Genomic DNA, 27767 nt, shown 5'->3' with positions numbered 1-27767 from the left:
TGTAAAATGAGCTGGAGAAGGAAATGGCAACCCACTCCAGTATCTTTGCCAAGAAAACCCCATGTGGGGTCATGAAGAGTCAGATGTGACTAAATCACTGAACAACAATCTAACTGCAAAATGTCGTCCCTGGTGAAAACCGTTTTGGGGATGGGGTGGGGGAGGGCGCTGGGAAGGAAGGAGGGTCTTCAGAGGAGCCCTTTGCTGCCCAGGGTCTACACGGCCGCGGTGTGGGCCGTCACTCCCCTGCGACCTGTCTGCTGACTCTTCTCGGTTCTCTTTGCACTTTTGAGACAGGCGGCTCCCGGCGTGGTGAGGGCCGGCCAGGAACGCCGTGAGCTTCCTCCACGGCCCGAGCGATCAGAACCTGGGCTGAGCGTGGGTCAGAGCAGGGCCTCCGCGCCGGATGGCTACCACACTGAATTGTGCTTTGGAAAGCCTGATCACCGTCGCAAAACGTCAGCACGTGTCACATTAAGATTTTTTTATTTTTTGACAGTTAACTGTCTCCTGTTACTTCCACAAAATATGTGAATTTGCTGCTTCTGAGAGGCAATGTGAAAAGAGGAAGTATGGCTTTTGTGTACAAAGTTATTTATTTATAGAAAATTTGGTACAATGTTGTACATTGAAAAACATGTAAAATATTGACGTGTCTAACAAATGGCATTGAAGTGTCTTTTAATAAAGGTTCATTTATAAATATAATTTTCCCGCGTGGATTCGAGCTTTTTTCCAGGCTGTGGCGGGTTGGGGGAGCAGAGAAAGCGACGTTGGCATGCGGTGCTGATGGGGCCAATCTGGTTCCCCAGCAGTTTCCCACTCAGAAACGCAGCCCTCGTTTCCACGGGGGGCCCCAAGTGGGCTTTTGTTTCCAGGGAAACACCCAGTTTCAGTCCTGAGAATTGTTTGATTGAAACATTCCAGTCCTTCCCTTTAGATTCAGGCAGGAGCGCGCAGGCCCGACTCCCCGGCGCTGCCTGAAGCTTAGTGCGGCTCCATTTGCGCCCCCCAAAGCCGGGGCTGACCCCCACATCCTAACAGTGAGGGAAGTGCCTGTGTCTAGAGCAGAGCCTGAAGGCAGTCGGAGGCCCGGCCTCATGGCCACGGCAGAGTGCCGAAACAGTGAGAAACCTTCCCCATGAGAATCCGCCCCTCTGGGCTCGGGCCTTCCTGAGGCTGCGCCCGGAGACACTCGGGGGGGGGGGGGGCGGGGGGGACACAGGAAATAATTCTGCCCAACTTGCAGGCAAATCGGGAGGGCTCCTTCCCAGGCTGGCCGGTGACAGGCTTCCCGTCTCTTCTTGGCCACCCCATGCCAGGCTGCTTTTGGGGTCATTTTGACCAAAACTGTCTTTTCAGACTCCACGAAGGGTGCTCTGTCAGCCGGGGCGCGGCAGCTGTGCACCCCAAAGGAGGGAGGTGGGATGGGCTTGGTGGGGACAGGACGGAGGCGCCTCCGGGCTTGAGAAGTGCCGGGTCGGAGGGGGGCTGCTCCGCCGAGTTAGGACAGCAAACGGCGCGTCTGGTCGTAAGCCCCGAGAAAGATGAAGCCTCCCGCGCTGATCGCCGCCATTCGAGGGAAAACGCCTGCGAACAATCTGAAGAAAGGGGGACACGGAGACAGGTCAGCTTCGCTCCTGTCACAGGGTGGCTCTCAAGCTCACCCCCCACCCAACCCGAGTGCCCAGGGGGCAGCACGTGGGAAAAGCCCCCCATCCCTGGGGTGGGGGTGCTGCAGCCAGAGCGGCCTCTGCAAAGGTCCAGGCCGCGGCAGCAGCTAAAAACTGAAGCGCCGACTGGAGCGCCTGCGCGGCCCGGCAGGACGACTTTCTTGTGTCCTTTCTAAACCTCCCGGCCATTCTGCAGACGGCCCCACGGACGGGCGGTCAGATCCCAGGAAAAGGCAGACTGCTAAAGGGTCTGAATCTAGACACGGCCTCCACGGGCACCCGCACAGCGAGGGGCACAGCGAGGGGCAGCAGGGGCGCTGCAGAGAACGCGGTTCAAGGGAAGATCCACGGCCAGAGGCCAAGGGAAGGAAGAGGGGCCCGGCTTGAGCCGGGGGGACCCAATGGAGAGGGAGGCCCGGGGACCAAGACGGCGGCCGAGGGGGCCGCTCACGCGTCTGGGCTCCAGGGAAGGATCTCAGAAAAAAGCTTCCCTGAAAGAGAACTGCAGCGAGCTTCGGCTCCCCGCCGGACACCGGCTCTCCCCCTGCTCCTGCGGCCTGCGGCGGGGTCCGGGGGGAGGCAGGCCGCCTCGGAGGGCCCTCCTTTGGGTTTGCTGGTAACGATCTCTTGCTCCGGGCATGGCAGGCCGGCGGACACATGGAAGCGTTTTATGGCCTCACTAGATGACAATTGGGCCCATTATCGTAATTATAGCTTTAACGTTGGGATAATTTGTACAAGACACGTCCCAAGCCGACTCTCTGAGGAGGCCAGAACTCGGAGCGGAAAGGAGGCCCGGGGCGGCCCGGCCTTGCTCCTGCCTGGGGCGGCCGCCTGAGGGTGGCATCTCCCGCTCGCCTCCCCCTCCTCAGGCAGCCGGGCTGCCCCCCAGGACGAGGGCTGCCCCCCAGGACGAGGGCTCCCAGAGGCCGCTGGGCACACACACCCCTCATAAATGGCGGAGGGGCACCAAAGCGCCGCGCCTGAGCCCGAGGCTCTGCCCTTTGGCAGGCTGCCCGGCTTTCTCCAAACCCCGGCTCGTGAGCCAGGCTGCAGGGGCAGAAGCAGCGGGGCCTCCGGGGGCAGCAGAGGGCTCAGGAGCTGGCCGTGTGGCCCCTACACTGACCGCGGCTATCGCTCAGGTCTGTGCCCGGAGCTGGCCGGACGCACGGACTCGGGCCATCTCCACGAGCCCACGTCCGGGGAGGGTCCAGCTCGGAGGTCTCGGGCCCTGCGGGAGCCGGGGAGGAGGGCGAGCACCCAACAGAGACGGGGAAGCTCGGGGACTTGTCCGAGGCCAGAGCGTGGAGGTGGCCGGGCCGGGCCCAGAGCCTGGCCAGTCCTGGGGCTCGGAGGCCGACAGCCCTTCTGCTGCTTATGATGCTTTAAATCAGTGACCCCCCCCCCCCCGGGGTGCTGCAGCGATCCAGGGGCCGTGACGGCCACCCTTCTTTGTATTACGTTCTATTCTGAGTTCATCAGGAGTTTCATAACTTCTGGGGGCACCAAGTCATATTTTTTCTGGAAAGGGGGCTCAGGCCAAAAGAGTTTGGAAGCCACTGATTTAAATAGGGAGCGTGGAGCGGCCCGCCGGGCCTCCACGGGGCCTCGCTGTGACGGCAGGGGAGCCGTCGGCGTGGCCATCTTCATTCTGGCATTGCTGAGGCGCATGCTGTGTGCCCAGCACTGTGCCTGTCCCTGGGATTCAGAGGAAGGCAGAGCCTCGGCACCGGAGTGTCAGAATCTAAATAGACGAGATCCAAAGCAAACTGACGCCTTGCGGCCTCGCGGACCGCTTCCTGGCTCAGCCCTGCCTGCGCTCCGCGACCTCACTCGGGGTGCTCTTGGCAGAGGGGCTGGAGGGGTTTGCTGTTTCTTTCTCCGACTCATTTTCCTGAAGAGGAAACTGAGGCCAGCAGGCGCTTGGTGACTTGCCCAGGGTCACCCAGAGTCTGAACTCGGGAAGGCGAGTCTCCGTGCCTCCAGACCTGGCACTCCACCGTGCGGCCCTCCCTGTGCCAGGCCCGATGCTTCCTGCACGGCCCGGTCCAGGACAGATGAAAGCCTCGAGGACCCTAAGAAGTCGCTCAGGCCATTCCTTTCACTTTAGAGGCAAAGAGCAGACACTGACCGCAGACCTCCCACCTGCCTGGCCACCACAGACCTTCTCTGCACTCTCGTCTCCTCATGACTCCCTTCATCTCTCTCCGCGCCAGGAAAACTGTCCAAGTGCTCCGGTTCTACTCATTTTCCTTTTTTTAATGCCTGACCCAGGTTCTACCCCGCTGCAAAGGGCACCCACTCTCCTCCCTGCTCCTCCCCCGGCCTGGGCCTGACAAGCAGGCTCTGAGGGGCGACCCGGAGGGGCCCTGCCAGCCGCTATTGGGTGGACATACAAAGGGCCCTCCTTAGAGGACTGGGACGAAAGGCAGCGAGGCCAGTGGCGGCCTGGGCTTGGGCCTGGGCCTGGGCCTGGGCCTCTGGTCCCAAAGCCTGGGGGGTCAGACCCCGCCTTGGCACCTTCTTCCCAGGTGAGCTCTATTAGGAAAACTTGGCACGTGGCAGGTGCCTGATAACGGTCATACCTCTCCCTCCAGGAAGGCTGCAGGGATTGGCGGCCCATTCGCTCCATGACCTCAGTTTCCAGGCCAATATTGATCGAGGGCCTCCGAGGTGCCTCTTTCTGCTCCGGGGGCTCCTTTCCCACAGGCGACGCCTCTCTGTGCTGAGGCAGGAGCTGGGGGGCCCCCCGTCTGAGAACATCCTGCGCCCTCCCTTCTGAAGGCCCAGAATTGGGCCTGCCTAGCGCTGCCCTTGGAGGGGTTACAAACTACGCCAGGCTGGGGAGCCCGTCTTCTCTGCCCCCTGAGGTCATCTGTAGTGCCAGGCCAGTGCCGGGCGTGGGAAAGGTGAGGCAGGGGGTCCCCCTCCTCCCACTAGCACTGCTGCCATGGTCATCCCCACTTTAGCGATGAGAAAACTGAGGAAAACGTCTGAGGTTCCAAGCCGGACCCAAAGGCATCCAGGTAGGAAACAGGAAGAGGTGGGATTTGAACCCTCACCACTGCCTCTCAATGAAAAAGCTCTCACGAAACGCCCGCTTCTCTGTGCAGAAGAGCACGTGGGAGGGGGTTCCTGTGAGCTGGGCAAGGGGGGCAGCCCACAGCTCCCCAACCCTTTCAGGCTTCTCCAGTGTCCGTGGAGCCAGGCTGTGTCCGGGGGCCAGGCCGGCAATGTCCTGATGCGAGGGGAGCCTGGGGATCGTGTCTTCCATCCTGGACTTTCAGGGGAGACAGAGGGGAATCTGCCCTGCCCGTGGCCGTGCCGAGGTGGCTGTGTCCGGCAGGCACGCGTGGGGGCCGTTCTGACTCTGGCTGCAGCCACTGCCCTCTGTGAACACGTTCTAGTAATGAAGACTGGAAACCCCCGGCATCAAGCGCTTCCCATGGAGGGGGTCTCCCAGAGCGGCCTAAAACCTGATCTGGCCTGGATTACCAGAACCATCATTGCAAACATGGCTAAGCTGTGGATGAGGGCTCGCTAGAGGTGGAAAAGCCCCGAAACCTCACGCCATTTTACAGGGAGGGACACTGAGGCCCACGTTTGGGGCCGAGCAGGGGGTCTGAGCCTCCTGCATCCCACTGCCACCAGGCAGGCTCCCAGGCTTGTCCCTGGCCATGCCTTCCTCCCCAACCTCTCTCCTATTCTGTCGTCTCTGGGTTTTTTTACTGTATGTTTTCTGCCGCCGATGGTGGCCGAGGCATTCGTTGTCTTTCTATCTGAAGAGTAGGGAAGGACCGAGACGCGACATCTCTGGGTTCAGGTCTAGGAGAAGATGGGGCACAAAGCTAAAAAGAAGAGGACGCCACCTTCGGGCCTCCTCTCTGGGCTCTGCCCACTTCCTGCAAACAAGACTCGGACCCAGATGTGGGGGGAGCCCGGCCAGCTGGCAGGACCCGATAAGAGTGGTGGCTATCAGCCTGGGGATTTGCAAAGCTGATATGCAAACTGGCAACATGGAAATGAGGCCTCTGGGAGGCTCTTCTGGTGGAGAGGGCTGACTCCTGTCCCCAGTTGGCTGCTCTGCCTGTAGCCTGGACACTTGGGAGTCCTTTGAGCTCTTCTCCCAGCTGATGGGGCCCCTCTGGGGATGAGCCCATTTCTCGCTCGTGTCACCATCTTCTCTCAGGCTTCTACATCAGGCCCCCTTGGCTGACCTGAAACACTTGGCAACTTAGTTTTCTCAGAAAACATGGATTCAATAAGCAGGAAGATGCTTAGAGAGCGAGAATTTGACTATCACAATTTTATCGCACAACCAAATGGGGCCATAAAATTCATCTGTTTGTGACTGGTTACCATCCAAAGACCTCCACAGACAGGGACCTCCGTGTGGATTCAGATAACTGCTGTGGAGTCCAGTTTAATTGAGCAAACATTCATTAAGACATAGTCCTTGCCCTTCAGAAGTTTGAGGCAGCCAGTCAGTAATGATCAAATACTCCCTCTGTGCCAGGCAATGAGCTAAGCCCTGGGCTACAAAGAGAGGTAACAGGGCAGCCCCTGCACTCTAGGAGCCACCACATCTATACAGGATAAATGGGAAATAATAAGCAGGGAGAAGGCACAGAATGAAGAGGAATAGAAGAAGCCTCCCTGCAGGAGCTGGGGCTTAAAGCCAGGGATGTCAGTAGCTGGAATGGAGGAGGAGAATGCTCCAGGCATGGGAAAGGCCAGGGACAATGCTCAGAATCAAGAGATGGGAGGTCTTCTTTGAGGAAGAGCTAGGAGGCCAGCATCCTGGACCAAAGGCCAGGCAAGTGAGGGTTTATAACCTACAGAAAAATATCTAATAGGAAAGAGGAAAAAAACCATTAGAAAGGTGTTATCACAAGGCTACAAGGGGTTCAAAGAAGACAGAATTCCCGACAAGGCAGATCTGGGAAGCCTTACAGAAGGGGAAGGATTCAGCAGGATGGAGAGGAGCAAAAAGGGGGGAAGCATTCAGTTCTGGGACACTCCACGAAAGGAGGGAAGTACTTCAATGCAATAAAGGAAAGGATAGGCAAGGGGAAAGATGAGAGAAGAGTGTTACATGGGCCTTGAATGTCCTCCCTAAATTCCATTCTTCTACAGGAAGCATGGCTCTCTCAAGTCCTCTTAACTCTGGTGCCTTTCCTCTTTTATATTATTTTCCATCTATCCCAGATATAGCTTGCTTTATGTATCTGCCTTTGCCTATTGTCTCCCCATTAGACTGTGAGCTTCTCGAGGGCAGGCACTGTCTTTTGTCTCTTGTGTAGTCCTGACATTTAGCACAGTCCCTGACACAGAATTGGTGCTTAATAAATGCTTACTGAATGACTCAAATGCCAGGTCAAAGGTTTGGATCTCTACCAAAGCGACTGAAGATTTTTAGACCGAGGTGCGTGACAATCAGCTCTATCCACACCACAGATTATCCTGGCCATTGGACTGCACAGTGGAAGTGGAGAGACCTGTGAGACGTCCATTGTAGAGGCCAGTCTGGTGGAAATGAAGGCTTGTTGTAGTTAAATGAAATAGGAACAGAGAAAAGAGAGACAGTTAAGGATCTGAGACATGTTATGGAGATGGAGTCAACAATATGTGGTTAAAACTTGGATAGGAGAGGTTAGAGACAGGGAAGAATGGCTAAAGAGAATGCTTGAGTTTCAGCATGGGAGCCTGGATGAATGGTGAAGTCATAAGAAGGAACAGACGTTTTGGCAGAGATAATAAGCTCAGCTGAAGGCATTAGAGACATGTATGCACCTAGAAATCAATGCTGAAAACAAAGATTTTGAAGTCTCTTTGCTCGAGTTCGGTACGCTTTGATTGAGCCCCTATAATTTATAAGATATTGGGCGAAGGGCTAGGGGTGCAAAATGACACAGTCACTGCCCTCAGAGAACTCATGTTCCTCTGCAGGGATAAAACATGCATAGAGAAGTCAAGCTCCAAGTAAATGGAGTAAAGAGAACCATAGCCAATGGAAGGATCAAAGAAGGTTTCCCAGAGCGCAGGGAACTTGAACTGAGCTTGAAGGATGAAAAGATCATTCAAGTGGACCCAAGGAGGAGTCTATTCTATGCATGAGGTAGTGAGTGAGAACCAGAGAAGCAGGATTTAAAGGAATGCCAAGTTCTCTTCTTGTGTTCAGGGAACCAACTGGATCATAAAGCAGACTGGGTGAAAGAAAGTTATTTGAAATAAAGTGAGAAAGATAGACCAGAGCTGGACTGTGAGGGGCCCTCAGCACCAAGCTGAGGAGTCTGTTTTAGGGCAGGGCCACAGGCAGTTAGGTCAAGAGAGATGAAACTGGAAGAGGAGGCAATTGTACAATAGTCTAGCTGAGACATGATAGGTGGCGCTATGTGAGTGAACAAAGGGCAGATGGATGAAGAAGAGAGATATTATGGGGGTAAAGGACTTGGCATTTGACTAAGGACAAGAGAGTAAAAGATCATTCTAAAGCTGAGAAGCTCGATGCCTGGAAGGACGACTGTCCATCAGAAAGAGGGAAGTGCAAGTTCAGGGGAAGAGAGAGGGAAGAAGGTAGTAAAAAGGAGGAAGGAAGGGTGAAGAGAGAGAGCCAACTAGCCCTCGGTGTTAGACACATCACACACCATCATCCTACTGGGTAAAGCCAATGCTAATCTAAACTTTGCCAAGGGGCCATAAACCAAAGGTGGGAAAGGAAGAGAATCCAGTCAAGGATCAGATGGGAAACTGGAGCAGGCAGGAAGGAAGAATGTACATTTGATGTTTACAACAGAAATATTCCCAGCAGTCATCCTTACCCAGAGATCCCTTGTGTCTTCCAGACCTCAAGCAGGGCAGACAGCACATTTCCACTGGCAGTGTCAGAACCCGCCTGCATTTCAAAAAACAAAAAACACCCCAATTCAATGCTCTAGAAATGTCCTGTTCACACAGAGCTCAAACCAATTTAGTCAAAATGTGTGATTAAGGAGAATGCTTCTTCCAACAACATGGTTGTGGTGTTCCAAGAAACCACCATGTGAGGCATGTATGTACACACACACACACACACACACACACACACACACACACACAAAAGCAGACGCACACAAGAAATTGCCTCTAATTGGTTCTTTAGCACAGGAAGTAACCAAAATAAGCCTACCACTTGTAAGATAGTTCATAAGGAAATATTAAACAGGAAGCAAACACTGGAGAAAATCTCAGGATGCCTAGAGCAAGGAATTTTTTTTCAAAATATTGTATTGAATAGTTAGAAATAAGTTTCATTGATAAACACAAACTCAGTCATCAAAAAAACTTTCTGACTTTTATTTAATTATTTCAAAATACTGAAATTAAAGGGAAAGGCCCACAATGAGAATATATTAATTTAAAATAAATAACTTAATTGTAAAAAATCCTTACCTTCTATCTTAGAATTGATTCTAAATATTGATTCTAGGGCAAGAAGGGTGGTAAGGGCTAGGCAAGTAGGGTTAAGTGACTTGCCCAGGATCATACAGCCAGGAAGTGTGTGATGCCAGATTTAAACCCCAGGTGGTCCTGACTCCAGCTCTGGAGTGGAGTCCATGGTGCTATCTAACTGCCCCTATGAATAATTTAAACTTAAAAACTAAAAACTAAAAAAATTTAAAGGACTTTTCAATAGAATAAAGGTAACTAAAGAATGATAAAAGTTCTAAGACTCTTAAACGTGTTCTAGTCATGAGATCAAAGCTTCCTCATTTCATAGTGAGGCAACTGAGGCCATGAGAGTTTAAAGGATTTTTCTTTTCCCAAGGTCACAGAGCAGACCATGGCAATTCCCAGGTAGTAGGCTTTAGCTGCTTAAAAAGCTCATGTTGGTCTGCATTTCAATAGGCAAAAGAGACAATGATGAGGGCTCAATCAATCAATTAGCATTTAAGTTTCTCCTATGTACCAAACGTGGTGCTAAGCACTAGGGATGCAAAAATGCACATGAAAAGAATCAATCTTTACTCTCCAGGAGCTTATAGGTTATGGGGGGTGGGGGTAGGGTGGAAGAAGACAACACACCCAAGTATAAAAAGCAAACAAAGTCAATACAAAGGAAACCCAAGGAGGTTAGGCAAGGAGGCCACTCGCAGTGGGGAGGATCAAAAAGTTATCCTGTAGTTCTTGGTAGTGGTGTTTGGGATCCTAGATATAAAAGGTCATACCAGAAACAAATTAGAACAGCACAGAAGAATTTACCTTTCGGAGCTATGCATTGGGAAAGAATTCATGCTAAAGAAGTGAGTGAGGATCACAAAAGAGAAAACAGACAACTGACTACTTACAGTGTAAAAAAATCTTCACAAATAAATTTAATGTAGTAAAAATTAGAAGGGAAACAAGTAACTGGGGAAAAAAATTAGCAACTTTCTCTGTAAAGCTCTCAGATCTAAGATATGTGAAGATAAAGAATGGATTCAAATCTATAAGACCAAGAACCATTCTCTAATAGATGCGAACAGGAAATCTCAAAAAAATGTTCTAAATCATTGATTGTCAGAGAAATGAAAACTAGAACAACTTTGAAGTTTCATCACAGACCTATTAGACTGAGAACATGACAAAAAAGAAAATGAAAAATGCTGTAGGCATGAGAGGCAAACTTTGGGGGAGTTGTGAATTGGTATGGCTATTCTGGAAAGCAATTTGGAACTATGCTCCAAAAGTTACTAAGCTGAGTGTGTCCTTTGACACAGCCACCCACTACTAGGTCTATAATCTAAAATAAATTTTAAAAAATCAAATGATGAGGGGAAAAGACCATTTGTACAAAAATGTCTATAGCAGCTCTTTTTTCAGAGTCAAAAATCAGAAACTTTCTTTATAGGGCGTGTCCTATTGGAGAATGGCTAAATAAATTGTAGTATATGAAAGTAATGGAATATTCTTCTGCCATAAGAAGAGATGAATGGACAAATGTGAGGAAGCTGGGAAGATGAAACTTATGCAGGGAGAAGTGAGCAGAAGCAGAACAATGTCTATAATGAAAACATCATTAGAGAGAAAAAAGAGCTTGGAAAGACTTTAGAATTCATCATCAACACAATGATAAAACACAATGAAACACTTCAAAGAGATACAAATTTGGGGATGTTATCAGTGTGGGAATTTGTTTTGTTGGGATGATGGAAGTATATGCTGAGAGATTTGTTGAGACAGTAAGATTAAGTTAAAAAAACAAACAAACCCAGAAAACCAGAAGAAGGTACTTGGGTTGCCTCTTGTTGGGTTAAGGGTTTCTAAAAGGAAGGCATGAACTGGAGACCCAGGTGCACTTCAGGTAAAGGGAATGGCCAGTGCTGAGCCAGGAAGCTGGGGAGAGCTGGGGCCTGGGGAATAGTATGTGTAGAATAGCAGAAAGTCAGTGTGTCCAACTTTTTGATCATTATTCCAATGTCCTGCCTCCTGCTTCCAACCAGAAGCAATCACTGATATTCACCACTACAGCAGGTTTATTTTGTTCTATTTTTAATACTGTCATTGGAAAAGTTCTCCTAATATGAGACTACAGTGTGTCATTTCAACATGATATCCCTCCTCCTCTTACCTTTGCTAACATAATTCTCGTCTTGGCCACGTCTAGAGGTGTAGTGACTACAGCTGCAAATCCACCTGAAAGGGAGATATGGTTACTCAATTACATTCCCCTCCCCTGTGCCCCAATTTGGCCAAAATATTTTAAAGTTTTTTTCCTTTCCTTTCCTTTCTTTTCTTTTTTTCTTTTCCTTTCTTTTCTTTTCTTTTTTTCCTAGTCAAAATAACTTGATCATCTGGGCTCCTACCAGGAATCAACTAGAGGGAACCAGACAGAGTACTGGATGAGAGTCAGAAGACCAGAGGTTTAAGCCCAGCTCCAGTACTCCTTCACTAGGTGACTTAGGCAAACGAGGGCTTCTCTGGGCCCTAGTTTTCTCCTCTGTAAGATGAGGATATCCAGCTTGCTTACAAGGCTTTTATGGGGCCCTAATGAAATGTGTATAAAAGCATGTGAAAAACTCTAAAATGCCATATGGAGGTGTCAAGACAGCCTTCTGGAAAGTGATTTCTTACTTGTAGAAGCGGGTTTGAATTTCATCTCAGACACTTATGAGCCATGGAACACTGGGCAAGTCATTTAACCTTGTGAAAGCCTCAGTTTCCTCATTGGTGTTAATCAAAATACCTCCCTCATAGGGTTTTTTCTGAGGATTAAATGAGACAACAGTTGTAAATCACTTTGCAAACAAAAGCATTACGTAAATATCGACTATTAAGATGCTGTGAGTTTTATTTTTAATTAATTTAGTTTAGAAGCTACATATCCTGAGCCTTTCAATTCATCATAAAATCTACTGTGATGCCTCTAAGTAGTCTATAAACATCTGGACTCCTTCATTTCTTTATCTTCAACCATATTTTACATCATTTTGGACATCTTTTGTACCTACTTTTACACAGAAATCACTAAGTATTGTCACACAAATTAATGTACTTTTTGGAAGAGGTGACACTGAGGAGTATGGTCCAGAGAAAAGAGCGGTGACCCTAAAGTCCAGACATTATCTTGTTTAATCACAGTAGAAGAAACAGCTGCAAAATGATCCAGGGTTGATTAGGCAGAAAAGGTAAGGGACCTAGGATATGACCTTGCTACCTTGGTTAAGTCACTAAAAAATTTCCTCACTATTAAAATGTGAGGAGTGGGCTAGATGGCCTCTAAAGCCCAGGCAGTCTAAATCTATGATCCTGTTATCTTCAGTTGTTCAATGAATTTCCATTTCTTCATCTTCTTTAACAATTGGTGGTCCATGACCTGGAATTCCCTTTATGATGTTCCCTTTGCTCATGACTATATGCAAAGTGAGGCAAGATAAAGAGGCATCTCATGGGAGGGCATTTCTCATTTTCTTGGAGCATCTGGTGAATCCTCAATTCACTTTTCCAAGAACTATGAGCCATTTTCTTTTAGCAATGACAATCTTCTTATGACTTCTGGTTCCATTTAGAGAAAGAATGGCCAATTTTGATGTCCTTCTTTCCTACAGTAGTGAATGGAATTTGTTGATCAGTGAATAAAGGCTGCATGTGAAGGGAATTTAGATCGTGTAAACACTGCACGAATTGTAGCATCCTCTGATCCCCACCACTCTGCTCCGTCAGAGTGGATGCAGCAGAGGCCCACACAGGCAAGTGAGCCAATGAAGAATGTGTGTACATACGAGCGTGTGTGTATTCATATTTTATATGTACACACAAATACACTCCCATCATTAAAGTCAAAATCATCCCAACTCTTCTCGTGACTAGCCTTCTTTAAGCTTGAGTGGATAACACTATTGCTGGGACCATATCTGACATCCTCCTAGCTTGGTAGGACCATCACCCTCTAAGAACTCAAGGAATATATCCAAAACATGATGAAGCTTCTAAATAGAATTTCTGTGGAAGCTAAATAGGTTAAGTATAAGTTAGTTATAATGGTCTATAATCTGCTAACTCAATTAAATTCATTATACTAAAAGGAAAGACTTCTTGTTAACATTTTGGCTACCATTTTAAGCAGGGAATTCTTGGTAATGGTTGTAGAAACTATGTCTCAATAGAATTTCCAAATCATTCAGAAAATATGTTATCTATGTTCTCATACTAATGCCAAATTTAGGTAAATGTTAAAAAGGTTACTTGAAAAGACCAAGTTTGGAGAAATGAGATTTTAAAATGAAATACTGGCTCATTCATTCTTTTAGTTGTGGGAAGCATGGCCGCTTTATTGCTCCACACACCAACAATTGTCAAAGAGTGGCCTGGGGATGAACACCTGAGGTATCCCAAGACCCTTCTGGGGGCATGCAAGGTCAAAACTATTTTCATAATAATACTAAGATAGATGTAACTCAAATAAACAAAAGCTTTCTGGGATCCTTAGTAATTTTTAAGTGTAGAGTGGTCCTGAGGTTCAAAAGTTTGAGAATTGATGCTCTCCAAAGAGCAGCATGCCTCCCTCCTTCCCCAAAGCTGGGGTTTTCTGTCCATATAACAATTTTTTAAAGCAATAGAGGAAGATATCCTGAAATCACAAACCTAGAAAGATTTGTTATGATCATTTTTCTTAAGTATGTTGCCAGTCTTCAGTCGCCTCCTCTCACTATCAATTCCAATTTTAAAGAATGAATGGGGGAGGGGGTAGCAAGGTAGTTCAGTGGATTGAGAGCCAGGTCTGAAGATGGAAGGTCCTGGGTTCAAATCTGATACTTCCTATCTGTGTGACCCTACACAAATCACTTAAACTCCATTGCCTAGCCCTTTCCACTCTTCTGCCTTGGAACCAATACACAATATAGATTCTAAGGCGTAAAGTATAGGCTTCAATAAAATTTTTAAAAATCAAATGAATGGAGAATTTGGAACTCAACATCTACAAAGGGGAAAAAAATTTAAAATAAATAATTTTTTTCAAAGTTTTAAAAAAAAGAACTAATGGCATCTTCATTCCTCTTCTTTGCATGGACATTCAACAGGTGTTCAGGGCTGGAGTGTCTTCTATTTAAACTGTTATTTGTTTATTCAAACAAGTTGGCATTCCACCTGCTTTTTGAATTTCAGAGTACAGAAGCACTCATGTTCATTCTGTCCTGTCTCTTGGATAACCAGAGAATCTAAGCCTGTGTTATCTATAACAGTTCAGAATGGCAAACACATTCACATTTATGGTTTTTTAATGCAAAGTTCCAGTGAAGAGTCCCGGTATGTCTTCTTTGCTTTGTAGGTGAGTCTTGGAGGGTAACACGTAAACTTTGATGTCTCTAAATCACAAAGGATACTTTTAGATGTGTGGATCAAAAGTTTCAAGTTGTAAGCACGGCGAAGAAAGAGTGCATTGAGCAGTGAAGAGAACAGTTCATCTGCAATGATTTAAGCCAATTTAAATTTGGAAGCACACACATAGACAGGAAAAGTCTGAATTCTGATCCAAAGGCAGGTTTCCCCACTGTCTTTATGACCATTTATGGGTAGTGGCTGAGGGCTGAGTGTATAAACATGTCAGATCTAAAAGGGGCTCTCCAGTGATAGCGAGTCATTGTTCACTTCTCGAGCCTTTGAAATTCAAACAGCACCATGACAAACCTTTCTAGTATAGCAGTTGTTCATAATATGGAACATTTTCAGATGAAAATAAGCTTCAAACTAATAACCTGGTGCCAGGATTTCACTCTCTATCTCGCTAGAGCAAGTCTTCTCTCCTAATTGTACTGCGGGACATTCACCCCATGAGATGGGCTGGCCAAGAAGGATTTTCATTGCATGTTATTTCCTCTTTGGAGTCTAACATCTACGGAGAGTTTAAGAGACTAGCAGGGCCCTGAGCCAATGAGCCCAGCTGGTCACAGGCTCACGGGCTTGCAGAGCCAGAGAAGACCTTCTAAATCTACCTTGAGGTCCAGTTCCTTCTGTTTACGGATGAGGAAATGAAAACTCAGAGACAGGCACTTGTCTAAAGTCATAAAGCCAATTCCTTCAGCTGTTAAATAGACAAACATTATTTGAAGACTTGTTAAAATCCGTATGTGGGCCAATAGATGTAGGAGAAAGTACAGTTAACATGCAAACTGGGGTGGAGGTGGAGGACACAAATAAAACTGTGATTTCACTTGTTTCAGGCAACTCTGGGTGAGGAAACTCCCACCACAAATGCAAGTCAGCATCTTCTCTACTGAGTCTAAAAAGGCTGCTGAGGACGCTGAAAGAATAAATGACTTGCCCAGGGTCACACAGCCAGGATGAATCAGAGGCAGCATTTGAACCTAGGTCTTCCTCGCTCTAGGGCCAGCACTCTATTCACTTCATCATCCAGCCTCTAATGGGCAAACATTCTTTTTGGAAGGCAATGCAATGAGAGGAAATACGTATATAAAATGTGATTAGATCTCACTGCTTCATTATTCCTTTTGATCATACAGCACTATCCATAAAAGGTATTTTTGAAAATGCAGATTCTGCTCAGAGGGGATAGTTATTGCATTTAACCTCTAAAGGCACTGCAGAGCTGAAAAGCAAAGACCGCGTTTAAGCCTCCAACAGGTGGAAGCTTCTTAGAAAGACCCTAAAGGATAAAGATGCTTGAGTTTCAACCTTGCCCCTGGAGCCTACAAAGTGGCTGCCTGAACAAAGATAGGAATTCTGGGAGTGTTTTGGAGGACAGAGATGCGTGATTCTTGGGAACTGAACCAAGACCACCAACTCATTTAGCACAGTGACTGACATGTGGAAACAATTATCTCATAACCAAGTGGGACTAGACTCAAACCTTGAGGCAAAAGCCAGAGGGTACGCTATTATCGATTCCATGAGGCAAATCTATTTCCCACTTTCAATAATCTGGAAATTTCTTTACAACATGACTCATTCTCCCCCCAAACAACACCCCAACAGACACATAAGAACCAATAAATTTTAGTCTGCAAGCAAAACATGACTGATTTTCTACCTACACTTGAGTTTATGATTTTGGGGGGGAAGGAGGAGAAGTAATAAATATCAGTCCAGTTTAATTTCTGCTTTGATTTTAATTTGACTTTCTATGGCATAATTTAAAACTTATGGGCTAAAGTTTTACTTAATAAATTCTCACCACAATACTATGATCTTTTAAACAGCTGAATTCTCATTAAAACCTGCCTCAATATATGTCCCCAAGTAGTGAGTAGCAAGTATCACAGTGCATATTCCTTGCAGTCATTTGAATGTGGATACAAGGCCTAGAAAGGGCCCAGCTGTCTGGCTCCTCGTCTCTCTTCTGGAAAAGGGTTTCTGCCTTTGGGTAGTGGTGGAGAGATCGATCCTCTGCACTCTTGACACCAGTTAATCTGCTCGACTGTCAAGTTGTCACCCAGACTGTGAATCATGGCCTCCTGCACTGCAGACATAGCTTAAAGCCCTGAAGGAGGGCTCAGGGCGGGCAGGCAGACAGGCAGCTACACAGTCCCATGCACACTGGAAGTCTATCCTCACTGAGGACTTAACAAATAATTTTTTAGATAATTACAAGATCTCGAGTGCCAGACTTTTCCTTTCCCACCCCCAATTTAGTAAAAAATCCACACACTTATATACACAAACCAAAACCAAAACCAAAAAACCCACAGAAATTTGTAGAAAACAAATTGGCTGTCTTTCAAGCAGACACCTTTCCAATAGGTTTTTTTTTTCCCCCCTCCCCTCCTCTCCTCAGGAAATTTCTTCTCTCAAAAACCACTGGAATGGTCTTCCTCTAAACAAACTGCCAATTCTAAAGAATGTTTTTGCACAGTTAATCTTATGAATTCACATTTTTCTCCCCTCTTCAGCCCTTCCCAGTATAATATAATCCTTTGCACCTGCAAAAGCTCCACAAGCTGCTGATTGCCAAGAGTCGACCACATGGTCCTGCTTCCGTGACCAGAGGGCCTAGATTGAAAGAGAAAGGAAAACACCAGGCATTATGGCGGTGGCTGTATTGGGGAACCACCTCCTGTGGGTTAACTCTGAGAATGGGAACTTAAGTGAGAAGCTATTTTTGTAGCATTCTTCAGTGATGTCATAAGTGATTTTCCCTAGGACTTAACCATTTACTAAAACAATCAGGAGTGGGAGAGATGTCTCTAACTATTATAAATGAAACAAACCAATTTTAGGAGCCAGATTTAAAAAAAATATATTTGTTAACTTCAAGAAAGGGAAACATCTTAAAACATTTTCTAGATACTGTCCAAATCGTTCTAATAAAAATATAAATGAAACCATGTTTGCACTGAGACAGGGCACTGGAGAAAGCATCTTGGGCTTCTCTCTCGCTAGATTTCACTGAAGTCCTTCTTCATCAGAGCTTATGAGAAAACTATTTTCATTATTCCCACTCTATCTCTGCAGATCCTCCAGCGCTCTGTCTTGAACCATCTTTTCTTCTCCCTCTAGACCAGGGGTCGGCAACCTTTTTGGCCATGAGAGCCATAAATGCCACATTTTTTAAAATGTAATTTCATGAGAGCCGTACAGTGCTCACAGTGCCGCTCCTGCAACAGCGCCTGAAAAAAATGGACTTTATGGCTCCTGCAGAGAGAGCCATATCTGGCTCAAAAGAGCTATATGGCTCGAGAGCCATCGTTGCTGACCCTCGCCCTGTGATATCAGCTCCCATGAATTCAATCATCATCTCTCAGTGTGGAAGATTCTTAGATCTACTTGTCAAGCTCTACTATCTCTCCTAACCTCCTGATTATGATAACCCGGATACATCTCCAACTGCCAATTAGAGAGAGCAAATTAAACTGTGATCCATCAATTAGGTAGGTCAAAATGAAAGTCTCATAGACATCTTAAACTGAACCCTCCAAAACCAAATTCATTATCTATCTTTCCCCCCCACACTTCTATCTTCCTAACTTTCCTATTCCTGCCCAGGACCCTGCCATAATCTGGGCACCCAAGTCATAACCTAGGTGCCATCCACGGCTCTTCATTCTTACCCCACAATATCCAATCAATCTGCTTCCAGGCTCTATCCAATGTCTCTCCTCTATGTCCCCTTTTTCTGCTCCCACACAGTATTACCTGGTGCTTGAATTATTACAACCACATGCTAATCAGCCTCCCTCCTTTGTCTCTCCAATCTAAACCGTCCTCAACTCAGCCACCAAATCAAAACTCCAAAAGCACAAATCTAACCATGCCACTCTCTAGACCTTCTCCATTTCCCCTCTACCTACATACATTTCATGAACTCCAGGAGCTCCCTCCTCCAGAATTAAATACAAGTAATCATCTGTTTGGCATTCAAAGTTCTTCCTAAACTTCTAATCTGGCCCCTCCTGCCCCTCCTGCCCCTCCAGTTTGCTGATAAATGCCTGTTTTTGTTCAAATCCGGCCTCAGACACTTCCCAGCTGTGTGACCCTGGGCAAGTCACTTGACCCCTATTGCCCACCCTTACCATTCTTCCACCAAGGAGCCAATACACAGAAGTTAAGGGTTTAAAAAAAAAAATGCCTGTTTGCCTATGTGACTGAGCACCTCACTTCGACAAAGCATTAAAAAAATATTGTCAACATTTCATTTGACATTTATGTTTGGTAAATGAGCATCAAATGAGTTTGCTTTTGTTAAGTGAACAAATATTTTAAAATGCCTCAATAAGAACTATCCTTGAGGGAGAAAGAGTCAGAGGACCAGGATCAAAATCCCCAAATTTTAAGCAAGGAAGCAACATGGACTTACTTAATGAACAAATCAGGTATGTTATTCCTTTTTTTTTTTTTTGCTCAAAACCTTACAGTGAGTAGGCATAGAGGCTCAAACTATTAATTGCTGCTTCTGGGAAGGCTAAGGCTGGTAGGCCTCTAGAGCTCTGGAGTTCTGAGGTGCAATGGGTTATTGCAGACATAATCAGCTTTCTGCATTAAGACTGGCATTAATATGAAAAGTCCCTGGGAGTAAGAGGCCATCAGGTTTCCTAAAGAGGGGCAAACTAGCCCATATCAAAAATGGAACAGGTTAAAGCTCCCAGGCCAATTGAAGTAGCATTGGGCCCATGAGTAGCCCTCGCTCTTCAAGTCTGGGGGAAATAGGGAGAACCAGTCTTAAAAAACAAACAAACATACAAAATATACAATGGCTCCCATATAGCCTATAAAATAAAAGTCCTCGGGCTGGTTTTGAGGTCCTCTGGGATATGGCACCTATCCACTTACTTACTTACTTATTTATTTATTTATTTATTTGTTTGTTTGTTTGTGTGTTTGTGTGTTTGTTTAGAGATTATTTTTTCCATGTTTATATGATTCATGATCCACCCCGCCCCCCACTCTTTCCTCCCTCTTCCAAAACCTATTTCCATGTTATTCATATTTGCAGTAGAGTGATCTTTTAACATCAAAACTCCAATCACATCCCCATCAAACTATGTGATTGATCACATGCTTTTCTTCTGCATTTCTGCTCCCACAGTTCTTTCTCTGGATATGGATGGTGTTCTTCCTCCCAAGTTCCTCTAAATTGTCCTGGTTCATTGCACTGCTGCTAGCAGAGATGTCAGTTACATTGATTGTGCTACAATGTATCAGTCCCTGTGTACAATGTTCTCCTGGTTCTGTTCCTTTCACTCTGCATCAGTTCCTGGAGGTCTTTTCAGTTCACATGGAATTCTTCCAGTTCATCATTCTTTTCAGCACAATAATATTCCATTACCATCAGATATCACAATTTATTCAGCCATTCCCCAATCGATTGCCCATTTACTTTCCTAGCCATATTTCCCTTTATCACTCTTTTAGTCAAACTGGACCATGTTTGTTCACTGTATGTCTTATAGGATGTCTCCTTCAGTGAACAGTTGCATAGGCTGGCTCCTATTCTAGAAATCAGCCCCTTCTCTCTCTGTATCTACTGAAACTTTTCTCTTTTTTCAAGGTTTAGCTGAAGGGCCCTGTTGTCCAGGAAGTTTCCTTGGCTCTCTTCTCTCCCTCCTCAAATATTCCCAGAATACTTGGTAGTTGTCCTCTGCCTTATCAACAACCATCCTGTATTTTATATACACAAAAGTCCCCTTGACTGATTGTAAGCTCTTTGGGGGAAGGAGGTTATGTGGCTTAAATATCTGAACTCTGAAGTTGGTAAGTAACGAATTAAGCTCACCTAACTAAGCTAATTCAAAGAATAGTGATTAATGGAGTAATGGCAACAAGGCTAGTGGATCCTAGTGGGAGTGGTGAAGTAAAGATTTACCTCATGACTGCTCTGAGAGGGATCTATGGCTTATAGTGATAGTTAAGTGGAGCTATTAGAGATAGTTGGCTTAGTATATTTTTAGATCATATAAAGCTGGGAGGGAATAATTGTTAGATGACAGAATTTGGATCCCAAAAGATTGTAATAGGCCAGAAAAGTGGAATAACACAAATAAAATAAAATTGAATGGTAATATTTATAAAATCCCAAGTTAAAAAGACAAAACAAACAATCAAATATAGAATATGGATGATATGACTAGAAAGTAGGTCATGTTAAAAACCACTAGGCTTCAGTGAGCCAATAGTGTGATAGAGAAGCTTAAAAGATCTAATGTCACCTTAGGTTTCATTAATCCAAATGTAATTCCCAGTGTAAGGGAGGTAATAATTCTGCTCTACTTGGCTTTGGTTAGAACACACACGAGCTAGGACCACTTCAAGATGTTGTGGGGCTTACATGATTTGGGTTGGAATTCAACTAGAAGACCTGTGAAGTCCCTTTCAACTCTAAGATGCTACATTGGGGAGTGATGGAAGCATTGATCAAAAAAGGCAGATTGGGGTTATGTTGTGTGCATGTGTATGGGTGGAGAGCTCATGAATAGTAGGCTCAGGAATTTCTATTTGGATTGCGTTCTGTAGGCAATGAGAGCCTGATTAAAAGGAAAGAGGAGAACAGTATTCCAGGTGGGGGGATTGGCATGGACAAAGGACACAGCAGCAGGGAATAAGGATGCTTTCGGTGAAGATAATACAGAGCTTAGCCTGGTTAGAAAAAGGGTATATGGTGGGTATGTCTGGCATAATGCCTTCCTTATACATAGTAGGTATACAATAAATGTTTGCTGAATCTAGTTTTAAAAAATCACTACACAGTAGATTTTTAGTATTCAGGGAAAACTGCCATCATTCAGACAAGGAGACTATTTTACCCCTCTTCAACACAGGGCATTCATCCTCTGCAAAATCTTAAGATGCTCTTCATGAATAATTTACACAGTCAGCACAAAGCTTTTCATTCAATTCAGGCCAAATGGAGAGCACAACAAACCTCTTCTAAGACAGCTGGACAAAAACTGGTACACTTTTTTTTTTTAATTCATTGAAATTAATATTCATTTATAAGTGCACATTAAAGAGAAAAGTAAACCATAAACTTTTAAAAATACATATAGGTCTTGGTGGCCAGATCAATAAAATAAACACATCACCTGCAACTTTAAACAATGAAAAATTCTAATACAGAGAGACAGCAAAGGTAGGATTCATACCTTATCCTCTACAGCTGTGCTATTAAAACTATGTGTACTGGGCTATGAGGATGGAGAGGCTTGCTACAGCTATGCCTCCAATATGGCAGCCTTGAGTGGTTACTCAAGGCTCATGATGGTCTTGGCATTTACAAAAATATCTTCAGAATGAGCTCCTGAGTCTCTTGATGTGCCTATTTGAAGTCTATTTTTAAAAGATGTTTTCAATGAAGAGCGGTCAACATATTACTTCCCAAGGTTCTTAGGATTTAGAAAATCTAAAAGAACAAAAAGACTAGAATACATACATACCCATTCTATATGTATGTAAGATGCATATATTCTATATGTATATATATGTAAATGTATTTACATAGGTGTATATGTACACGTATATGTGCATATTACATATGTATAGGTATATTTGTGTGTGTGTGTGTGTGTATCATATATGTCAGGGGAAATTCTCCAGGTAGGTGAAGCTTTATTCAAGCACATTTTTATAGCTGTCTTTTTAAACACAACACACACATTTCTGTGATTCATTAAATGGATAATATTAGACTTCTCTTAACCTTCATGGTGAGACAACAAGAGAAAGCATTTGATTTGCAGCCAGAGGCCCTGAGTCTGGGCCTTGGCCCTGCCAATTCCTGGGTCCATGACCTCTGGAGCTGCCTGTTCTTTCTCCACCTGAGGTTCCAGTTCATTTGGATGAGGGGATCTAAAGTCACCACCGGTGGTTAAGACCATCTTACTATCTCCCTTTTTATCTTGGGTAACAATTCCTCATCAGCCTGTTCTCTTCTGCTATTTCCAATGCCAAGGTCATTTTCCTTGGCACAGAAAAGAAGCAAAAGCAGCTCTGCCTTGTCTCAGACACCAGCTGTTATTCTCTCCTCTGTCCCCACCCAAGCTCTGGCCCCTTCCTTAATTTTGTCTTTTCTTCCACCAGAGCTCCACCTACCCCTCTGTTGTCTTTTCCTTCCCTCACTGGCCTCAGCTCATCAGGAACTTCAGGCCTCATGGTCTGAGAGGGTAAGCATTAAAACAAAGTTACATAAAATGTTTATTTATTTCCAGGCCACAATAGGAGAACAAAGGTATCAGAGTGAAGGGGATGAGAGCACAACTGTGTCCTCTCTTGATCAGGTCCTATCTACAGTGTTGAGTTTGGTTCTGGGAGCTACTTTTCAGGACAGACTTAGATGAGCTGGGGCATTATGTGCAGAGGACAAACGGGCCAGTTGGACTGGAAACCAGACTTCCTGGGCACCACAAGATAGAATACAGCACGTTTGCCTTGGAGAAAGGTGGGTATGAAAACTGTCTTCAAGTATGAGTAAAAGACTGCCATGTGGAAGAGGAGTCTGATTTTAGATCTCAGAGCTGGGAGGGAACTCAGAGACCATTCAGTTCATCCCATACCTGAATAGGAATTTTGTCTATTAGCATCCTAAAAGACCTTGACAAGTTGGAGCATTGGGCTGAATCTAATAAGATGAAATTGAATAGGAAGGCATGAACAAAAAATCGATTTCACATCCCGAACAAGTCTCTAGTCAGGGAGACCCAATACCTCCCAAGGCAGCCCATTCTCCTTTGGAACAACACAAATTGTTAGGGAAGTTTTTCCTTACATTCAGTCAAAATCTGCATTTCTGCAACCTAATGTTCCTAATGTTCTGTCTTCTACTTCCAAACAGAATAAATCTAATCCCTTTACCCTTTGACAGTTCTTTAAATATTGGAAGACAGGAGGATCAATGAGATAACATATGTAAAGCAATTTGCAAACCTAAAAACATATTATTATATAATATATATAATTATTATATAAAATGGTAGTGGTAGTAGCAGCAATAGTGGTAGTAGTAGCAGCAGTAGCAGAAATAGTAGTAAAAAAAGAAATAAGACCCTCTGAGTTTTCTTATCTTTAGACCAAGTTTGTCTAGCTATCATATGGATAAGCTAAATATCAATTCTAAGGCAGATGAGCAGCAAGGACTATGCAAATGGCATTAAGTGACTTGCCCAGGGTCACACAGCTAGGACTTGTCCAAGCCCATATTTGAACTCAGGTCCTCCTGATTCCAGGTCTGGCGCTCTATCCACTGTGCTACCTAGCTGCCCTTCCTTGGGTACTTAAAAAAAATACACAGATATGTCAGTCATTTGTGATTTTATCAAATGGGAATTTCTTCCCATTGATAAAGGTTGTTGCAATCTCTACATAATTTACTGGATAAATTACAGAGAATGGCCTGAAGCTTAAAGGGGTTAGATGACTTGCTCCTGGCCACAGTGACTGTAGTGGCCTCCAGTCTGAAGAAAATATTACACAGAGATTTGAATCTGCCTGAACTAATGTTTATATCAGGAGTTTACTTATAAGTGAAATAGCATCTACACACAGCATTAATGACCATGTGGAAGATTGCTCCAATAAGAGAAATACAATTCAAAAAAACCTGAGCTTGTACCTCACCCCTAGCAAACTAGAAAAGATAAGAAAAAAGATCATGCTGGGGAGGCTGGGGGTTGACAGGCTGTTGCATGGAGGTGAGAACTGCTTGAACCACCATGGAAAGCAATTTGGAGTTATGCTTTAAAAAAAAAAGTGACAAATGTGCACCCTCTGAATCTGAAATTGAGATCTCATAGCTCGATATGTATTCCAAAGAAGTCAAAGACAGAAGGAAAGGTACTTTTTGAAATAAAATAACACTTTTTTGGGCAGAAGGTAACTAGGAAAAAAGATGTGCCCATTGTTTTGGAAGTGGCTGAAAAAAGGATAGAATGTGTGTAATGGAATGTTAGTGAGTCTTAAGAAATGAAGAAAACAAATAATGCAGGGAAGTATGGGAAGACTTATACGAACTGATTATATGAACTTCCTTTCTCTTCCCCCTTCCCTTACAGACATTTATATATTAAAATATGTTTTAATAAAATATGTGAATTTTTTGGGTAAGATTGGTGCTATATATTCTGAAAGAACGGAAAGGCAGTATGTACCTCAAACCTACAAAGACACATGCTTTTTCCCTTCAGTGATTCAGTTTGGGCCAACCCAGGTACAACCTAATAGGCGTATAAATTGTGTAAATAGTTGTGAAGGAGAACAAACACTCACTGATCTTTGGGGATAAACAGGCACACAGGCTGCAGCTGGACAGATTGAGGAATAATTGCCTAGGGGAAATGGAAACTCTATTGCTTGTGTCATTTGAATAATTCAAGACAAGAAAATAGAAAAAGGAATTAAAAAATGTCCTGTAGAAAAGCTCAGTATGATTTCAGAAGTATGGGCAAGATAATCTAAAGATAATCATCCTTGATTTCAAAGTATATCCATAAATTGGCTTCCAAATGTGGAAACAAGCAGAGGAGAGAGGCAAAAACTAGGGAAATGGAGGATGGGAACAAAATTCAGGAGGAAGAGAAAAGGGTGGATGGGATCCTTCGATTGTGATTCTTTATTTGAATATGGTTATCTTTCTCCAATAAAAGCAAAAGGTCAGCTTTCAGATGGATATAGATCAGATGAACAGACTAGTTAATGGGTTTTGCAATCTATTTGACATCTGCCAGTAGTTTTAAGTTTTGAAAATAGATCAATAGCCAGATAAACATTTTTGATACTTTTTAAATAGCTGTGCTGGGATGAAAAAGATCAATTCTATATGCATACGTATACATCTACGTAGTAAAATATATGTACCTATATGTTAAAATAGATGAATATATTTAAAACATATTTGTGAATACATATGTTAAAATCATGTTTTAAATGTACCTTTCCTTTGGAATGATCTTAATATTTATCATATTATTACACTGTATTGAGAATATCTGGTGGTTTCATTAGTCATACTATTAACCAAGGGATTCTTCACTGATTGCCATAGGAAGGGCAGCATGAAATAATTAGTTTACTTTTTTTTTTTCAGGGTAATATCATTTCCCACCAGTGTCCACAGGATTGGAAAACAAACAACACCAAACCCAATTGTACAGAACACTCGAGGAAGCCAATCCTTGGTCATGTGTAGTCTATTAAAATGAAGCTGAATAGAAGACTTTGTTTTTTATTTCAAAAGACCCAGCCCCATCACCCGCTCTTGCCTTATAAATAACAAACTGGAAATAAGTCTTTTGGCACAAGTGTATGGAAACTTATACAATCTGGGCTGTCTCCAATTGTCCCTATCACAAATATATCATCCTTTAAATATCACAAATATATATCCTTGATATATATATATTATCATATAATTATGATATCAAAACACTCTATTATGTACACATAATATGCTGTACCTAAAAATATACATGTGTGCAAAGCCATCTCCAGTGTTCAACTGAGAATTCCCTAACATCAGTCAATCATAAGTTAAGATGGAAGAAAATGTAATTTTCCAATCATAATAAACTAACCTTGCTATTAGTGACATCCTCTATGTTTAGTCTTATAGCAGTCTATGTTTACTCCAACAATGTCATGAATCAGAAAAGATATTAAATGAATAACAATGTTCTCCTGCATGCCTCTCTCTAACACCCAAGCTGGTTATTGTCCAACCTTCTTTATGTCATAAAAGTATATGGTTTTATTTTTAAAATCAATCGCCACACATAAATGACTTAACTCTTAATCTAAGTGAATTTAACAGTTTCTGAAACTTTATCTCTTTAAAATTATGAGAAGTTTTCTTTTAAAAAATTATCGGTGTTGAGTTCTGGGTTAAGATGGCGGCAGAGTAAAAAGCAGCTCTTAACCTCTCCTGACCGAAACACACAAAACTCCACAAGGGGACATAAAAACAAGTCCAGACGAACGGAGGAACCCCACAACAGGGCACAGCGTGGAAGGTACGTGGAATCGAGACATTTCCAGGCTAAAAAGGGCTCTCACTCACTCAATCGCGGGCTGAGCAACCGCCCCACCCCCACCCCCTCCACACTCACCTATAGCTCCGAACCCAGCTAAAAAGAAATAGAGCAAGTTTGGGGCACCCATCGAGTCATCGGCAGCTCTGGGACCTGTTCCTGAGAGCAGCAAGACTTAGGACCCCATTAAGTCAAGAACGCACGCGAAATCTGAGCGCGCAGGAGCAGAGAGTGGACGCTGGGAGCAGAGAGCCGGCTGAGCAGAGGCGTGGGCGTGGGTGGAGGCGGACACAGCCAGGAACTAAAGCCTAAGTGGGGAACCAGTGCAGACAGGTATACGACTGTGGAAGCAGCGCCCTGAGACTTGTAAAGGAACCTCCTGCAGAGGATCAAGCAAGGGAATCCACCAGGGGGCTTGACCTTGGAAAAAACTAGAACTCAGACCTCAGGAGCCAATAGATCTCTGACAGACACTGAGCGTGAGGATAAACCTGAGAAGCTGCTGGGCTAATGATGGCTAATCAGTTACAGGAAATTCAGAAGAGAAAGAATAATAACAAAAAAAAGAAGTCTCTAACACTCGACAGCTTTTACACAGAGAAAATCCAGACAACCGAGCAAACAGAGGAGGAGAACAAACAACCATCCAGACCCTCCCCAAATAAGGAAAACTCCTCACAAGCTATGGACGAGTTCAAATCTGAGATTTTGAGGAAAATGGAAGAGATCTGGCAAGAAAATAACAGTTTAAAAGGTAGAATCTTGCAACTGGAAAGCGAGGCTCAGAAACCAAATGAACTGATAAGCAAATTGAACACAAGAAATGACCAGATTGAAAAGGAATACCAGAAGATTATGGCCGAAAACAAGAAGATTATGGCCGAAAACCAAAAGATTATGGCCGTTTACCAGAAGATTATGGCCGAAAACCAAAAAATTATAGCCGAAAATCAATCCCTAAAGGCTAGAATTGAGCAAGTAGAAACTAATGATCTCTCAAGACAACAAGAACAAATAAAACAAAGCCAAAAGACTGAAAAAATAGAAGGAAACATGAAATATCTCAATGAGAGAGTGACAGACCAAGAAAACCGGTCTAGAAGAGACAATTTGAGAATAATTGGTCTTCCAGAAAAACCAGAAATTAATAAAAACCTGGACTCTATACTAA

General features: G+C 44.4%; 1 protein-coding gene across 1 annotated transcript in view; it reads right to left on the bottom strand.

Moving 5' to 3' along the window:
• Positions 1–1216: 1216 nt before the first annotated feature.
• SLC25A26 (solute carrier family 25 member 26) overlaps positions 1217–27767 on the bottom strand; it is a 145757-nt gene continuing 119206 nt past the window's right edge. Inside the window, exons 7-10 of the mRNA XM_044660651.1 lie at positions 17069–17138; positions 11263–11327; positions 8495–8568; positions 1217–1601 (exon numbers count right to left, since the gene is read on the bottom strand). Coding sequence (XP_044516586.1) covers positions 1505–1601; positions 8495–8568; positions 11263–11327; positions 17069–17138 — 306 coding nt within the window. The 3' untranslated portion in view covers positions 1217–1504. The remainder of the gene's footprint in view (positions 1602–8494; positions 8569–11262; positions 11328–17068; positions 17139–27767) is intronic.

This window comes from Gracilinanus agilis, chromosome 1, assembly GCF_016433145.1.
Source record: "Gracilinanus agilis isolate LMUSP501 chromosome 1, AgileGrace, whole genome shotgun sequence".
NCBI lineage: Eukaryota > Metazoa > Chordata > Mammalia > Didelphimorphia > Didelphidae > Gracilinanus > Gracilinanus agilis.
The sequence above is the reverse complement of the archived record's forward strand: the minus strand, read 5'-3'. Positions and strand labels throughout refer to the sequence as shown.